Raw genomic sequence first — 18,269 nt, 5'->3', positions numbered from 1 at the left:
GATCGCTCTCACCACTAGGAAAAGGAAGGGGTGGGGTTCTGCGCGCGGCATTTTGGGAACGCATGGTATTCTGGGAGCGCGGAGTCCGCCATTCGCTCGCCTCACGCTTTCGGAGTCGCCTGATACACCGCAGCTGCGCGGGAAAGGAAGAGGAGGCCGGAGGCGGTGAGGAAAGGCCAGGGGCAGGCGAGGGTAGGCCGAGGCCCCCATGAGGGGCCGGGGGCTGGAGAAGGACGCACAGCCGTGGAGCTCTGCGGGGTTCGGGGAGGGAGAAGAGCGGGAAGCCGGGGCCACCCAACCGTCAGCGTCGCCTCACTAGCGCCTGGAAGTGAGTTCATGAGCTTATCCCCAAGTACATACTCTTCATTTTCTGTACGTTTTCCGAAGTATGCAGGCAGTAGTCTTGAGCTCATTTCTGGCTGATTGCCTCCATCCCCCATTCAGGCGCTGGTGCCCTCATGCTTTCCGCACTGTTACAGAAGTTTTATCAAGTTTCCGTGCTTCTTAACTGTGTTGGATCCATTTTGTAAGTGCTCCTGCCTTTTTATTGGATAATTCCTTACCTATAATCCTGCAGTGGTTTCCTACTGTCTTCAGGCTAAAATCCTAAGGCTCCTCACCAAGGGAGCCAGCCTGTGTTTTCCAACCTTGTGTTTTCTTTTCTTAATTGAACACACATGATGCGTTCCAGCCTTTAGTCGTTGCTCGTTTTGGAATAAAAAAATCCACCATTTGTCTCTTAATTAGACCAAACCAGGCGCTTGCCCTGATTGTTTTTCCTCCAAGATAAGCATTAACTGCTTCTAGCACATTGTCACTTTGTGAACACTGATATTTTCTCTTTAGGCTGATGGTGTAGAGGGTCAAAGGGCATTGAATGGGTTAAATTAAATACACAACTTCTTCTAGATTTGCCTGGATCCTTTGGTCTATATCAGCATTGCTTAGTGATACTGTACATATGCATGCCCAATACTAGCCACAAGTGGCCGTGGAGCACTTGAAATGTCACTAATATGACTGAGGGACTGAGGTTTTAATTTTATTTCATTTTAATTAAGTTTAATTTAAATAGCTACATGTGGACAGTGGCTGCTGTATTGGACAGCTTGGGTTTATATCATGGGTTCTCAAAATGGTGTCACCTACAGCTCAGGGTTGACAGATACATTGTAAGGTACATGCATTCCAACCCCCTTGCCCCAAAACACAGAATTGATTGATGGCTATTTGGTGAAGATAAAGGGACATATGGTAGCAGGGAGGGAGATGGAAGGTACTTTGCATTCCCATTAGACTTCCCTCTACCTAGACTTACATTCCTCTCCACCCCACATCTTACATGTGTTTGTCAGAAAGGTACCCCAAGTTAGTTGTTAAGCCTTTTTTGTAGACAGTGTAGCTGTGGCATCTTTGCTAAGTTTTATGGAGTTTCAGGCCTTAAGGGAGGCATGGTGTGTGCCACTGCCTTCTCAGGCTCTGAAAGATGAACTAACTGTTATCTCTCTCACCGTAGAACTCTCTTCCTGCCAAGATGTCTATTGGTGTGCCGATTAAAGTTCTACATGAGGCTGAGGGTCACATTGTGACGTGTGAGACAAACACCGGTGAGGTGTATCGTGGGAAGCTCATTGAGGCGGAAGACAACATGAACTGCCAGGTATCCTGCTTTGCACATGAGACTGGGGAAAGCTTATGCCTCTGTCTTGCAGGGCAGAAAGATGGTGATTGGAGGTCTTTTTGAAGTTCTCACTAAAGAGTTATTTATCTAATGTGTGCCAGGGACTGGTATAGGTGTGGGGCTGTGGGCATGAATAAGAGCCATTCAGAAATTTGGAATATTTAACTTTGTCCTTTGTTTTCTTCATTCCATAATCATTTTCTCCCATGTTTGGGGGACTGTTTAAGAGAAGTGGCACTACTCCCTTTGTTGGAATCCTTCAGGTTCAGACCATTATCCATTTGCCCCCACATATTTACATAATGCTTTGCAGTTAGCAGAATCTTCCACTCACATAATGTGTTTATTTGCCAATTTTCTTGAGGGGAAGTTTCATTTGATTATAGCAACTACCTTTTGAGGTAAGTGGGTTTGGTGGGAGTTTTGTCATCCATAAAATAGGGAGAATAAGATAAAAGGACTCATCTAGTGAATGTCACCTTGCTAATAAATGTTGGAGCAGCTTCCTGATATGGTGTTCTTCCCATGGCACTACTTTGCCTTTTGTTAATGATCACAAGAATTAGTATAACATTACAAAGTGTATCAGCACACTTTCTCCTTTGTTCTTTAAACCATCGGTTAAGAGCTTGGGCTTTGGAATCAAGTTGTTTTGAATCCTAATTGTATGAACTTAGCCATGTTAATCACCTCAGTTTCCTCATCTGCAAAATGGGGGTGGTGTTACTTTGGGTCCTCTGTGATGTGGATGCCAAAACTGAAGAGTCTAGCATGGGGCAGAAATGGCCAGGCTCTAGCACCCCTGCTGCGGCCAGTCATTGGCTAGCAACCTGGGAACCTCAGGATGTATGGTGTGGTGGATCCCAGAGGTGGCAGCTAGAGGCTTCAGCTCCCTGCAGTCCTTACAGCCTGTTGTCCCCTAAAGGTAAATCTTAGCAGAGCACTCCAAAGACGGCCACAGAGATAACACTGACACCCCAGAGCTATTCTAAAGATCAGATGAATTATGTGTGTGCAACACCTAGCTCAGGTGAGAAAACTGGAGGTCAAAGAGATAAAGTGACTTAACCCAAGGTCACACTGTGGATCAGGTGTCCTAGCTATCCCTTGCTTCCTAGGAGCATTCATTTGTTTGTGATATCTGTAGCTTTCAGCATCACTGTCCTGCCAGGTTGACCAGCTGGCACAGTTCCCTGGCATTCAGGGAGAGAGGCATCTGGTGACTACAGTTTTCTCTCCCTCAGTGTTGATGCCACAGAGATAGGTGGTGTGAGCTCTCTAAAGGTCCTGTGACTCCTGGCTTCCTTTGCTTTTGTGGGGTACCACTGTCATAGATCTAGTCTTTTGGCTTAAGGCATCCCTATCCGTTTTAAGGTACTTTAGTTTGGTGAGTAGAATGCAAGACTGGAGCTGGGGAATCATGATGTGTTTATTCCGCTATTTATTTGGACAACTTACTGAGCTTCAGGTCCTCAGACTGCCCGGGTGTAATGTGAGAGTGTCTGACCAGAGGGCCTTGGTGGTCTTTCAGATGCAGCCAGTATGGGATAAAGCACACAGACCCTGGTGATAGATGGGTCTGGAATCAGGTTGCAGCTCGCCACCTGATTCCATCAATGACACCCAGGCTGTCTCCACATCTTGGCCATTGTAAACAATGAAGCAAGCTGTGGACCTCCCTCACCCTGTGTTCCCTCCTTTCTAAATTAGGGATGAAACTAGCACTTCAGCCTCAGGACCATAGTGCAAAATAAATAAGCAAATGCTTGTCAAATGGTGGGGGCCTGCTTTCTGCCTGTATTAATCTGGGGCTGCCATAACAAAGTTCCACACTTGGTGGCGTAAACATCAGAAAATTATTCTCTCAGGGTTCTGGAGGCCGGAAGGCTGACATCAAGGTGTGATAGGGCTGGTTCTTCTGAAGTCCGTGAAGGAAGACTTATAGGTGGCCAGCTTCTTCCTATGTCTGCACATGGTCTTCACTCTGTGTGCCTGTATCCTAATCTCTTCTTATAAGGAAGGACACAAGACATATTGGATTAGGGCGCGGTTACCTCTGTAAAGATCCAGTCTCTAATCACATTCTGAGGTACTGGGGGGTTAAGACTTCAACATAAGAATTTGGGAGTAGGGCATAGTTCAGGCCATAACACTGCCCATGCCAAGATGCGAGGCTTCACTGGGTCTGCCTAAACTTGGCACATTGACTCAATGTGTCAGATGCTTGTCAGGTGGTGGGGGCATGCCTCCTGGTGGCTTTGGCATGACCGCCCAATCACTGACTGGACTGTTTGAACTATCACTGAATTTCTATGCCAGGTTCAGAGCACTGAAGAGCCTTTATAAGTAGTTTATATTGTCTAGAACCAAGGTACCCTGCAAATCCAGTCTGGAGAAAGTGAGAAATAATGTCTTTCTAAAGACAGGCTTAGTTCTGATCTGGTAGGTTAAGTTATTTCCTTTCTCTGGTAGCAGGGCTGAGCATACCTGGCTGCTAGGCCACCATTCACAGGTATAGCCAAGAAAACTGTACAGACCACCAAAAACAAGACCAACTAATCCACCTTGTGTTGTGGTACAGGTTTCACAATTCAAATCACCTTTATTCTGTGGTAAACTTAGGAAACCTTTGTAAGATACTCGTATGTTTGGTGTCAAAAATAGGATCACTGCCATTGGTAAACCCACAGCTATATGAGCTTATGTCACATTTAAGATGTGCTGAAAAAGACTATGTGCTATTAGGCCACAGAGAGTAGCATTAAATCTAATATATGTTGATCCATGTTCAAGTAGACCCCTTTTCATTTCTGGAAATTGGTTAATTTTTCTGGTTATGATACCAAAAATTTGGTTTTCCTTGACAGTATCATCTGGTTCATGATTTTCCATCTTGAGCCTTATGCTGTCCTCCTAGCAGTTGGTGCATCCTCCTGTCTTCCTCAGCTTCTAAGGATCACTGCAACCTTTCACACAACTTGGTGGGGCACAGTCGTCTTTGACTGACACATGACTCAGACTGAGCATACTTATTTTTAAACTATGTATTTTTTCTGAACCATTTGCGAGTGGATTGCATTCATCATACTCCTTTATTGTATAATATTTTTGTGTATATTTCTTAATAACAAATGTATTCTCTTATTGTGTCCACAGTACCGTCATTCAGGAACTTCAACATTGAATCAGTACTTTAGCCTGCAGTCCATATTCCTGGGCTGCAAGTGTCCCAAGAATGTCCTTTATGACAATATTTTCATCTCTGCATCACTTACTGCACTTAGTTGTCAGCTCACTTTATGCTTCTTCAGTTTTGGTTGGTTCCTCCACTTTGGTTTTTCACATCATTGATGTTTTCTGGTTTTTGAGTTTTGAGTTTTTATTTAAGATTTTCATTGAAATATAACTAACATAGAATATTATAGTAGTTTCAAGTGTACAACATTTATATACCTGAAGAAGTGATCACCATAAGTCCAGCAACCATCTGACACTGTACCACGCTATCACAATATTATTGACTATATTACCTATGCTGCACATTTCATCCCCATGACTTGTTATATACCTGAAAATTTGGACATTGTATTCCCCTTCACCTCCCCCCCCCGCCTTTTTATATTTTCAATTACAGTTGACATTCGATATTACTTTATATTAATTTCAGGTATACAGCAGAGTGGTTAGACATTTATATAATTTAAGAAGTGATCCCCCTGACTAGTCTAGTAACCACCTAGCACTATACATAGTTACGAGTATTACCACCGTATCTTTGACTATATTCGCTATGCTTTTTTTATTTTTTTTTAAAGATTTTTATTGGGAAATTGGGGGAAGGGGAACAGACAACTTGCTGCCCTTTTGTTCTTCAGTCTAGTTGTGGAGGACGTTGCTTCACTGGCCCAAATTGGCACCATCATTGCGCTCTTCCCGGGCGAGGCAGATCAGTCGCCGGCTTCTGGACGGCCACTCACGCTGGCTGCTGGCTACACAGGGTAGCCTATGGCAACCCACTGCAGCAGGGGCTGCAGCCTACGCCGTCACCGGCAACTCACGGCAGCCCAGCTCCAAGTTGAGCTGTCATTCAGCATCTTAGCCGTGGAGGGCAGTGTCACTGGCCCTCATATGTGGGATCCGAACCGGGGCCCTCTGGCGTCCCAAGCCAGCTCTTAACCAATGCGCCACTCAGCAGGCCCTCCCTATGCTTTATTTTACATCTCCATGACTATTTTGTAGCTGCCAATTTGTACTTCTTAATCCCTTTACATTTTTCACCCTGCCTCTACCCCCCTCCCATATAGCACCCTGAAAAATCCAGTACCCAACTGACACCATAGTTATTACAATATTATTGACCTATATTCCTTATGCTATACCCTACATCCCCATGACTGTGGTGTAAAAATCAATTTGTACTTAATCCGTTCCCCGTTTTCACACAGACCCCCAACCCCTCTCCCATCTGGCAATCATCAAAATGTTCTTTTGAGTTGTCGGAAAACTCATGACGTATTTTTTTCTGGTTTTCGTTGCAAAAACGCATCATGACTTTTCCGACAACCCAATGTATACCTATGAGTTTATTTTGTTTTTGTTTTGTTCTTTAGATTCCACATATAAGTAAAATCACATAGCCTCTGTCTTTTTCTGTGTGACATACTCCACTGAGCACAGCACCCTCCAGGTCCATCCATGCCACTGCAGATGACAAGAACCCACTCCCTTCCGTGGCCGAGCAATGTTCCATTGTATATATGTGCCACCTACTCTATCCATTCATCCATCAATGACACCCAGGCTGTCTCCACATCTTGGCCATTGTAAACAATGTTGTGTTGAACATATGGATGCACACATCCCCTCAAAGTAGCATTTTGGGTTTCTTTGGGTAAATACCCAGAAGTGGGATTACAGGATCCTTCTTTGTCTCTTATTATAACCTTAGCTTTAAAGTTTATTTTGTCCGGTATAAGTTTGTTTTAAAGTCTGTTTTGTCTGGTATAGCTATTGCCACTTCAGCTTTTGTCTGTTTGTTTCCATTTTCATGATATCTTTTTCCATCCCTTTATTTTCAGTCTAGATGTGTCTTTTGATCTGAAGTGAGTCTCTTGTAGGCAGCATATGTAAGGGTCTTGTTTTTCTCATTCTTTCAGCTACCCTATCCTTTGATTGGAGCATTTAACTGATTTATATTGAAAGTAATTATTGACAGATATGTAGTTATTGCCATTCTATTCATATTTTTTAATTCTTTTTTTATCTTAATTTTTTAAGTTTATTTTTATTTTTTATTTTTATTTGTTTAGCTGAGCCATGGCAGCTTAGCAGCAGCTCAGCTTGGGCCGGGAATCAAACCTGCGACCCTGTTGCTCAGTTGCTCAAAGCTCGCACTCTTTTTTTATTTTTTTTAAAGATTTTATTGGGGAATTGGGGAAGGGGAACAGCGCTGGGAAATCGGGAGAGGGGGAACAGACAAGTTGCTGTCGTTTTGTATTCAGTCTAGTTGTGGAGGACGTTGCTTCACTGGCCCATATTGTGCTATTCCCGGGTGAGGCAGATCAGTCGCTGGGCCCTGGACGGCCGCTCACGGTGGCTCTTGGCAGCCTACACTGTTGCCGGCGACTCACGGCAGCCCAGCTCCAGGTCGAGCTGTTGTTCACCATCTTAGCTGTAGAGGGCGCAGTGTCACTGGCCCTCATGTGGGATCCAAACCGGGGCCCTGCTGCTCAGAGCTGGCGTCCTAAGCCAGCTCGTAACCATCACGCCACTCGGCCGGCCCTTTTTTTTTCATCTTAAATAAATCCCTCTAAGATTCCTTGTGAACTCCTTTAGCTTTTTCTTGTCTGTGAAGCTATTTATGCTGTCCTTCAATTATCCAGCTTTGCTGGATAAAGTAATCTTGGTTGTAGGTTCTTCTTTTCATCACTTTGAATATTTTGTGCCAGTCCCTTCTGGCCTGCAAAGTTTCTGTTGAGAAATCAGCTAACAGTCTTATGGGAACACCTTTGTAGGTAACTGTTTTATCTTGCTGCTTTTCAGATTGTCTCTTTGTCTTTAACCTTTGGCATTTTAATTATGATGTGTCTTGCTGTGGCCTCTTTGGGTTCATCTTGTTTGGGACTCTGTGCTTCCTGGGCGGTTTTATTTATTTCCTTTGCCAGTTTAGGGAAGTTTTCCATAATTATTTCTTCAAATAGGTTTCCAATTCCTTGCTCTCTTTTCTCCTTCTGGCACCCCTGTGATGCGACTGTTAGTGTGCTTGGTGTTGTCCCAGAAGCCCCTTAAACTATCCTCATTTTTTTTTTTAAGCTTTATTAGGGAACAATGTGTTTTTTCCAGGACCCATCAGCTCCAAGTCAAGTCATTGTCCTTCAATCTTAGTTGTGGAGGGCGCAGCTCAGATCCAAGTCCAGTTGCTGTTTTCGATCTAGTTGGGGGGCACAGCCCACCATCCCCTGCGGGAGTCAGACCAGCAACCTTGTTGTTAAGAGCACATGCTCTAACCAACTGAGCCACCCAGCTGCCCCCTTTGTTTTTCTTTTTCTTTTTCATTTTGCTATTCTGATTGGGTGTTTTCTGCTACCTTATCTTTTCTTTTATTATTTTTTATTAGTTTCAGGTGTACAAAACAGCGCAATAGTTATACTTTTTACCCCTCACAAAGTGACAGTCCCCCTCCCCCAATCCACTGCCCCACTCCCCCTACCTTATCTTCTAAGTTTCTGATTCAATCTTCTGCTTCATCTAATCTGTTGATTCCCTCTAAAGTATTCTTCATTTCAGTTATTGTATTCTTTATTTCTGACTAATTTATGTTTTCTTCGCCATTTGTATGTTTTCCATCTCTTTGTTGACGTTCTCCCTGAGATCACTGAGCATCCTTATAATGAGTGTTTGGAACTCTGCATCTGGTAGATTGCTTGTCTCCACTTTGTTTAGTTCTTTTCCTGGAGCTTTGTTCTTTTCTTTTGTTTGGGGCATGTTTCTTTGTCTTCCCATTTTGTCTGCCTTCCTGTGTTTGTTTCTATGGTAGGGGTGCTATGTCAACCAGTCTTAGTAGAATGACCTTATATAGTAGGTGTGCTGTGGGGCTCAGTGGCACAGTCTTGGTCACCAGAGCTGGGTGCTTCAGGTGTATCCCTTGTGTGGATTGTGTGTGCTCTCCTGTTGTAGTGGAGCTTTGGTTGTTGTCTGCACATCAGTGAGTGGGATTGATGCTCAGGCTGATTGGTTGTGAGGACTGGCCATAACTACAGTGGAGGAACTGTTGTGCAGGGGCTGACCCCCTGGAGCAGGATTCACTTCAGCAGGGCTCTGGTGCCTGCCCAGTCTGCCCTTTGGGTGTGTGGTCCTTGGAGGCAGCCAGGTGATGCTCTTTGTGAAGCTGTCCACTGGGTGTGCCACCCCCGAGGCCTCCCAGGATGGGCCGCACCACAGTCCAAGTTCAGCCTCGCCTGTGCCCTGCCTGGGGCCACCTGGCATGAGCCACAAAGTAGTCCACAGATGACCCACACTGGGCTTGGAGGTGCCTCGAGAGGCCAAGCCACGAACCGAGGTTGGCTGTCGCTAGTGCTGGGTTTAGGTCTGTTCACCAAGAGGTACAGGACATGCTGAAGCCAGATGTTGTTTGTTTAGGTTTTGTGAACCTTAGAGATTTTAGGAGAGTCTGCAGCATGAGCCAAGACAGGCAGTTTATATGGAAAAGCCACTGGAAGTGACTTGGGTCTGCCTGAAAGTTGGGTTGGGTGGGGTCTCAATCACCAGGACGGGGCCAACAAACGGTATTAGCCTGATTGATGGGGACTCAAATATGGTAGCTGCCTGCCTCTGATGCTGGGAGCAGGGAGGGCTCAACAAAGAACGATGGCTTCCTCCAGCTTCTCTGTCTAGGAGAAAGCTGCCCCTCCAGTCCTTGCCCTGAATCCAGACAACTCATTTCCTCCCCATATGTCCCGGGCACCTTTGGAGCTGCTATTCCAGTGCTGGAACTCAGAGCAAGTGAGTTCGTCAGTGAGTAAGGCCATGTGCAAGCCGTTTAAGAGGAGCTCCTGGGACTGCAGCTACTCTTGTCTCACTCAGCCACAATCTCCTCTGGTTTTCACAGCCAGAAGCTATGGGGACTTCTCTCCCTGGCAGTGGAACCTTGGGCTGGGGAGCCTGGTGTGTGGCTAGGATCCTTCATTCCTCATAGGGGACCTCCACAGCCTAGATACCCCTCCCGATTATTTTTTAATTTTATTGGGGATTGGGGGAGGGGAACAGAAGTTGCTGTCTTTTTGTTCTTCAGTCTAGTTGTGGAGGACGCCGCTTCACTGGCCCAAGTTGGTATTATTGCGCTCTTCCCGGGTGAGGCAGGTCAGTCGCCGGCCATTGGTTGGCCACTCACGGTGGCTCTTGGCAGCTCACACCAGCTGCCGGCTGCTCACGCTGGCTAATGGCCACTCACGGTAGCCTACCACAGCCCACTGCAGCAGGGGCTGCATCCTACGCCGTCGCCCACGACTCACGGCAGCCCAGCTCCAGGTCGAGCTGTTGTTCACCATCTTAGCTGTAGAGGTCACAGCATCACTGGCTCTCATGTGGGATCCGAACCAGGGCCCTGCTGCTCAGAGCTGGTGTCCCAAGCCAACTCTTAACCAATGTGCCACTCGGCCGGCCCCCTCCCAGTGTTTAATGGTCACACATGGCTTTGGGACCAGCCTGCTCCGTTTCTCCGCCCCTCCTACCAGTCTCAAGGTGGTTTCTTCTGTATGTCTTTATTTGTAGGGCTTCGATTCAGCTAAACTTCAGGTAATTCTCAGTGATGGTGGTTCTGTAGTTTAGTTGTCATTTTGATGTCGTGAGAGGAAGTAAGCACAACTTTTACCTACTCCATTATCTTGACCAGAAATCACATCATTGATGTTTTTGAAAAATAAGAGGCCAGTTATTTTTTTAGAATGTCTTTTGATTGGGGTTTCTCTAGTGTTTCCTCATGATTAGATTTGGATTCTGCTTTTGGCCATTACTGTGTAAGGGATTTTGTCTCCTCAGTGTCACACCCAGAGGCTCAGAATGCCTGTTTGCCCTTTATTGGTGATGTTAATCTTGATCATTTGGTTAACGTATTGTGTGGTCTTTTCACTATATTTTGCCTTTTGTAACTACTGAGAATTTTGTGGAGAGTTAGGTTTACTATATTGAAGAGCTTTCCTTTATTCCCTATTTATTCATTCATTTATTATCCACATGGGCTGTGGGTTTCTGTTTTATTAAATGGGTTATGACCTGTTACTATCATTATTTTGATGTTCAAGTTATTTCTGATTTGGTCAGTAGGAACCCTCTCAAGCTGACTTCTGTGTCCTTGCAATATGCTGTGATCATATTTTGGGAGCACAGCCTTACCTTCTGACACAAGATGTTTGTGACAGGCTCATCTTTCACCTTCTCTAACCCAGTCCTGGAATCAGCCACTCTTCAAGAAGCCTTGGTTTCTTTTAGTTTGGAAACAGAATTTAGAAACCAAGATCTGGGCACTGTTAATAACGTATTTTAAACCTTAGTTTAACTTGTCAAATAAGAACCTGTCTCCGAAAGGCTGTGTGCTTAATAGTACCAGGAGTTTTTATTCTTTGCATGCTTATTCTGTGCCAGGCATTATGCTAGTGATTGTGCATACAATAGATCCTTCAATCATCACAGGACCTCTCTGAGAACATGCTTCCAGATGCCCAGGGTGACCAGACATGGGAGGAACAGATTTAAACCCAAGTTTCTGACTCCCAAGTCTGTGATCTTAAACCATAGTCTCTAAAGAAGAGGCATAGAGTAAACCTGTTATATCCTATTGCCTGTGGATGTTTCAGACCCTCAGCTGTGACTGCCAGATTTCAGGCAGGAAAATGAGTAAAAGGGATCAGAGGAAAAGATGGAGGCTCTACTATTAATGGTAAGGCAGAGTGCTTGCTGTGTACCTCACAACAGGTATTCTGTGATTGACAGTCCTGAGGCACCCTAACATTGCTTCACAGCCCTGGAGCTAGTGCTGTGTTTTGGCACAGGTGTGAGGAAATCCCCATAATTTGACTGTATAGTAGTCCCCTCTTATCCAAGGGGGATATGTTCCAAGACCCCTCCAGCGGGTGTTTGAAACCAAGGATAGTACCAAACCCTATGTATATTATGTTTTTTCTTATACATAACCTATTATAAAGGTTAATTTAGAAATTAGGCACAGTAATAGATTAACAACAATAACTGATAATAAAACAGAACAATTATAACAAACACTATAATAAAATTATGTGAATGGCTTTGGGCAATTATTAAGTAAAATAATCTGCGACAGTTGATCTGATAACCGAGATGGCTACTAAGTGACTACCAGGTGAGACGTATATACAGCATGGATGGGAAGGTTCATGTCCCAGGTGGGACAGTGGGATGTCATGAGATTTCATCACGCTACTCAGAATGGCGTGCAATTTAAAACTGTATTTCTGGAATTTTCCATTTAATATTCAGACTGTGGAGAACCATGGGAACTACTGTATTAAGAGCTCCTTTCCCCGAAGATGTCATTTAAGTTGGGCCCCTGGCTTATACCATCTGTGTTTCATTGTGGTTATTTGGGAAAGTTGAGTAAACTGCGTGCCTGACTTTGATTAAAACCTAGTTCACTCCAGTTACTGCCTTTGGCTTATGACAGGAACACAGCTCAGGGCTATTAACAAGCTCTGTGAGTGGGTGGGCCGTGAGGCTGTGGGGCTTGTGCACAGAACAGTCATTTTTCAGCTGGTGCAGCAGACAGAACACAACAGTAACAGGGGACATTGTTCTTAGACTTGGAATATGAGTCAAATAATACTGGCCTCTGCTGCTTCAGCCAGGACATGTGCCATTGTGAAAACACTTAGTTTATGTCTTGTTGATCTTACATAACAACCTCTGTCAGGGATTCTCAGAGCAGGTTGGGGAGATTGTGGCAAAGAAAGAAATGAGATGTAGCAGTAAGTGCTGGAGGAGAAGGGACTTGGCAGCAGCACAGCCCCCAAAACAGACATTTTAACTGTCATTTTGATTCACCATTTACTGAGATTCTGTTATGTGGTACGCAACAGGACAACATTCAGACATACTTGTCTTGTTTAATTTACTTCTTAGTAGTTCTGGGGAGTATGGGGTGGTTTGTGTATGGGTAAGAATGTGAGTTTAGTCAGATAGGCCGGCGTTCAAACCCCAACCAGGCTGCATAGGGGCAGCGTGACCTCAGGCAAAAGAATAGAGTGGGTAAGGGCGTGGTCTCTTGGAACAAATCTGCCTCTAATGAGCTGTGCTGCTTTGTCTCCAGTGGGGATGGTGATAGTATCTATCTCATAGGATTGTGTGACATTAAATTAGTTGCTGTGTGAAATCGCCTAGGACAGTAGTAAGTGCTCAGCAAAGTTAGCTTTGTTATGTTGTGTTTTTCCTTACTTTGTAGGTGAGGGAACTGAGGCTCAGGGGAGCCAGGAGACTTAGCCAGGGTTACACCCCTGACAAATGGCAGGGCAGTGCCTCAAATATAGGTTCCCAGGCCTGTTCACAGGTGTATCTGGCATTGTGAGCCTGGGTCAGACCCACGTTTCTCTCTTAGGTAGTATAACCATACCTGGTGTTCATTTGTATTGTAGCACCAGAGGTTAGGATGTTCTTCAAGGCAAGAAGAGGGTGTCAAGGACTTAGAAACTGGAAATTTGCTAAGAAACTGGGTGTGCTGGGCCTGGAGCAGATTTATGGGAAACTCGAGCCCTGTTACCCCTGAGGGTAGAGCATGGGTAGTAGGTTGAAGCTCTAGAAACTTCCAACTCCAGACATGGCTGGGGTAGCCCCAGAGTGTTGTTAGTCTTTCTGTACTCTGGATGTCCAAGCAGAGGCTGGGAGGTCTGTTAGCACTTGAAGACAAGAGCAAGTGAGTATAAGATGGCAACAAGCCAGTGAAAACTGGGGAAACAGCACACCTATCTTCAGTGTGGGCTTGAGCCATTCTAAATAAATTGTAATCATCTTCCATCCAGAAGACTCATAAAATAAGCTACTTTTTCTGGTAAATGTGCTACCTGTTGAGATTGGCACTGGCCGGTTTGCTTCACCTTCCCGTGCCAAGCCAGTCTCTGTGCCAGCTCTTGCCTCACACCCCTCTCATATTCCGGGCCCTTCATACAGGCATTGCCACCCCCACTTCTCAGTCCTAGTCACCCAAGCCAGAGGGGCCCTTGTAGAGTGTGCAGTCTGGGAGGATAGGAACTGCATCTGGTGTGTGCCCATGAGCTTCATGGTGCCTTTGCAGTCTTTGTGCTGGGCAGGTGCAGGAGAGGACACAGCGTTCGGACAGGCAGTTCAAAGCTGTTTCAATTAGAGTTTATCACCACTGAGTACGCTTCACGTGCTGGTGGGAGGCAGTATAGCAATTCGAGCTCTGGAGCCTAGCCAGCTGGACTCGAATCTGGAGTCCCTGCATTCTGGCTGTTTGACTTTGGAGAAATGCCTGGGTTTTTTCTTTTTTTTTTTTTTCTGTAAAAATGAGAAAGCTCATACCCACCCTGGAGGTGCTGTTAGGACCATATATGTAAAGTGTTAGCACAGTCCCTAGCACACATATATGTACTCACATTCCCCTGGCTTCGCCTGGCTCCTTTATTTCATGATGTTAGCCTCTGTTTTTGGACTTCTCTCCCACCAGCCAAGGGCCCCTCTTTGTACCCCTGTTCTCTGCTGGCCCTTACTGACCAGTTGGTGATTCCCTTCCAGATGTCCAACATCACGGTCACATACAGAGATGGCCGAGTGGCACAGCTGGAGCAGGTGTACATCCGTGGAAGCAAGATCCGCTTTCTGATTTTGCCTGACATGCTGAAAAATGCACCCATGTTAAAGAGCATGAAAAATAAAAACCAAGGCTCAGGAGCTGGTCGGGGAAAAGCTGCTATTCTGAAGGCCCAAGGTAGGTATTCCTCACACGATGGTTTAACATACGAGTCTGTTGTGTATCTTTTAAGAAAGGGCCCTATTATTACCTAGGAATGGGGGTGGACTTGACCTCAACCATCTTCACACCCGCTGCAGCCTTGGGGCCCTTACCTGCGAGGGGCTGAGGGCCTTGTCCTGCCCTCTCTCTTGCCTCGCCTGATTGCATTCTTAAGGCATATGCAAAATCCACAATGGCTCCTTCGAAAAAAGGATGGGGAATCCTGTCTTAAGCGAAAGAGTAGATAAGTCTCATCTCTAAGAGGCCCTTTATTTTCATAAATTATTTCCAACGGCCTGGGGGAAGCTTGCTCTTGTCTAGTCTGCTGAACAGGGCACTGCCATATGGATTAGCTTGACTTTTTTTTTTTTTTAATTTTTATTTTATTTTATTGGGAACTGCCATGGTCATTGGTTATGCTACAGTGACAGAATTGACTCTTTTAAGGAGGGTATAGCTCACAGTGGCCCATGCGGGGATCAAACCGGCAACATTGGTGTCATCAGCACCATGCTCTAACCAACTGAGCTAACCGGTCACCCCCTGGATTAGCTTGACTTCTGAAGCAACAGGGCAGCAGTTTCCAGAGAGCCTGCGGATGTGTGTTGGTACTCCGCATAAACCAGTGGAAATGCTGATGGTGGTGATCCATTGTCAGACCAGAAGTTAGCAGTGTTAAGCCATCTTGACCCTTTAAAGGGGTTGGACTTCTATCTTGAAAGCTTCTCATATTTGAAAATAAATCCTTCCTTTAGCATATTCTAAAAGTGAGACTAACCTTTTCCCAGTGACTTAGTCTGACCTTTCTTCTGGCTTAGCCCAATAAGAGGTTTTAGATTTGGGCCCGTGGAAAGTTCTGCCATGTTGATTAGCTAAGAAAGCAAGTATAGTCGTTAGAATCTGTCTTGACATTGCTAAAAATTTACAGTTCAGGAAAGTCACTGGATTCCCCATCAGTATCTTTAGCTGCTGTACATACTTTTGAGATGTGAAGTAGCTTTTGAGTTTAAAGATGCAATAGAGTATTCTTTTAAAATGCCTTCCCCGGCCAGCCGAGTGGCTCAGTTGGTTAAGAGCTCGCTCAAGAGTGTGAGCTCTGAGCAACAGCGGTTCGAGTCCCAGCCCGAGCTGAGCTGCCAACAGGTGGCAGATGGCTCAGTTAAAAATAATAATAAAATGCCTTCCAAAAAAAAACTGATCAAAGAATCTTCTTGCCCTTCCTAGAGAAGAGGCATTTATGGGGAGGTAGAACCAGAAGCTCTGGAGCTTTTGTCCTAGAGAAGGAATGACTTCAGAAATGCCAGCTTTCTTGCTAGAATTGCTACTCTCTTTGCTTTCTCAGGGAAGGGCTATCCTCAATGTCACTATGTGACTGCATCATTTTCTGTAGCGAAAGGTGAAACCCAGTGGCTGTGCCCTAGAAGGCACTTGACAGTGAGTTTGCCCAGGCCCTGTGGCTTCTGCCTGAGCCATCTGTGCCTCTCCCAATCCCATGCTCTGGTCCTGACAGCATGTGTCTGGGTTTTCAGGTGAGTTCCCTCCCTCTTCAGGGCAGCTCCAGGCTCTGAAAGTGGAGAGAGGGGTGGGGCTCCAATTAATAACCATGAGAATATTTTCACCTGTCCTTCAAAGCCTGGAGCCCTTGGGTCACAAAGAGCAACACTCTTGTATGGAGAGTGATTTTGGATTTTTGTGAGTTTTTGTTTTTCTTGTTTTTTGTTTTGCTGTTACAGAACATTTCATACAGGCAGAATTGCTCAAAGATAATGAAAGCCCTCACCCAGATTTAGCAGATACTAACATTTAACTATATTTGTTTCAGATTTTTTTATATATATATAATTTTTTTATTTATTGGGGAACAGTATATTTTTCCAGGACCCATCAGCTCCAAGTCAAGTAGTTGTTTCAGTCTAGTTGTGGAGGGTGCAGCTCCTTGGTCCATGTAGGGATCGAACTGGCAACCTTGGTATTATGAGCCTGCACTCAGAATTTTAAGTGTGAATTAAATGCATCTGTCATGTTTTATTAGCCCGCCCTAGGCCAGCTCTGGGAAATCATCTTTTCTATGGTTCTCAGACTTACTTCCCAATCCACCTTCACTCTCAGTGCCATTTGCCAGCTTCTTTAAAGAGTCTGGAAGACAAGAGCCTGGTGCCCGCTTTCACTTTGACGCCAGGCTCCAGGCCTCGCCCCTCTGTCTGGGTTTCCATTTCCCCTGTGAAATGCAATGGGCTGGGCGTGGTGTGGGGCCAGGTGGCCTTTCAGGTCCCTTCCCAAGCCCGTGTTCCCGGGCTCCAGCTGCCCTGTGGCATGAGTACTCACCACACTAACCTGGCCGCCTTCTTTCTCTTCCCCACCTTTCAGTGGCCGCGAGAGGAAGAGGACGTGGAATGGGACGTGGAAACATCTTCCAGAAGCGAAGATAAATTTATCTGTTGAACAGAACTTTGCCGTTATTTTTTTCTTTTAGGTTATTTGGGTTTGCTGCGGTGTGAAGAAGTATGAAGTGTGTGCTTATGTATATGTTCTATGTTTTCTTTTGACATCTGCTTGAGATCGGGAGAAATGTTAAAATAAATAAATGTAGTTTTTTCCTTTTTGATTATGTGTTCATTTTGGAGTTTGGTGTTCTGTTTGCTGTGGCAGCAGGTTAAATTTTGACGCCCTGGGAAAATGCCAGTACTTGAAAGTTGCACAGTTATTGATACGAGTTTAAGTTGCTGTTCCTGGTCGTTGGCTGGTTAAGCCCTTAAAATCTCTGCAGGGGCCGGCCAAGTGGCTCAGTTGGTTAAGAGTTGGCTTAAGAGAGAGCTCTGAGCAACAGGGCCACCAGTTCGATTCCCACATGGGCCAGTGACGCTGCGCCAGAGCTGAGCTGTCGCTAAGATGCCAACAGGTGGCAGGATGGCTCAGCTGGTGTAACAACAAGATTGCCTGTTCAATGAATGGTAGGCTACGCGCACCCACAGCTAAGACTGAACTCAGCATCTTGAGCTGAGCTGCCGCCTGGATGGCTCAGTGAATAGAGCGTGTGCTCTTAACAACAAGGCTGCTGGTTTGACTCCCACATGGGATGGTGGCAACAAAGATTGAACATAGCACCTTGAGCTGAGAGGCCACGAGCTGCTGAGGAGCCAGATGGCAACTGATGCCCTCCACAACTAAGCTTGAAGAACATCAGCTTGGCTGGTCCCCTTCCCCAATTCCCCAACACTGTTTCCCTCCCCCAATTCCCCAATAAAATCTTAAAACAAAAACCTGCAAGCGCACAGACTGTATGTGTCATATATCTTCTGACATAGGCACTACACGGTACTTTGTTCAGGTAACCTTTGTGGAAATATTACCAGCTTATCTTGTACAACACGACATGAGTGGTCCTGGCCTTTGACAAAGTCTGGTACTCTGACCTCTGAACCTGGAAACCCCAGTGGTTCTACATTTGGCAGAAGTAATCTAATATTAAAAGGTAATTCAGGGCCGGCCGAGTGGCGTGTTCGTTAAGAACTGGCTTGGGACGTCAGAGGGCCCCGGTTCGGATCCCACATATGAGGGCCAGTGACACTGCCCTCCACAGCTAAGATGCTGAACAAC

General features: G+C 45.5%; 1 protein-coding gene and 1 pseudogene across 2 annotated transcripts; one reads left to right on the top strand and one right to left on the bottom strand.

Moving 5' to 3' along the window:
* The first annotated feature begins 59 nt into the window (after positions 1–59).
* SNRPD3 (small nuclear ribonucleoprotein D3 polypeptide) lies at positions 60–17,277 on the top strand. 2 transcript variants are annotated; one of them, XM_019665448.1, is made up of 5 exons: positions 75–165; positions 445–526; positions 1,517–1,660; positions 14,456–14,648; positions 17,040–17,277. In XM_019665448.1, the coding sequence occupies exons 3-5, from the start codon at positions 1,535–1,537 to the stop codon at positions 17,099–17,101; spliced, it is 381 nt and encodes a 126-aa protein (XP_019520993.1). In that variant the 5' UTR covers positions 75–165; positions 445–526; positions 1,517–1,534; the 3' UTR covers positions 17,102–17,277. The 2 variants fall into 2 exon arrangements, with proteins under 2 accessions (XP_019520992.1, XP_019520993.1); XM_019665447.1 differs by lacking the exon at positions 445–526 and having other exon boundaries at positions 60–165.
* LOC109394898 (transmembrane protein 126A pseudogene) lies at positions 3,955–4,648 on the bottom strand (annotated as a pseudogene).
* Positions 17,278–18,269: the final 992 nt, after the last annotated feature.

Source organism: Hipposideros armiger, unplaced genomic scaffold (assembly GCF_001890085.2).
Source record: "Hipposideros armiger isolate ML-2016 unplaced genomic scaffold, ASM189008v1 scaffold_443, whole genome shotgun sequence".
Taxonomy (NCBI): domain Eukaryota; kingdom Metazoa; phylum Chordata; class Mammalia; order Chiroptera; family Hipposideridae; genus Hipposideros; species Hipposideros armiger.
This window is presented reverse-complemented; position numbering and strand designations above follow the sequence as displayed.

Excerpts from the sequence above, each read along its gene's own strand:
- SNRPD3 (XM_019665447.1), top strand. The coding sequence starts at position 1,535 with ATGTCTATTGGTGTGCCGATTAAAGTTCTACATGAGGCTGAGGGTCAC. Across the intron at positions 1,661-14,455 it reads AAGACAACATGAACTGCCAG|ATGTCCAACATCACGGTCAC; the intron begins GTATCCTGCTTT and ends ATTCCCTTCCAG. Across the intron at positions 14,649-17,039 it reads TGCTATTCTGAAGGCCCAAG|TGGCCGCGAGAGGAAGAGGA; the intron begins GTAGGTATTCCT and ends CCCACCTTTCAG.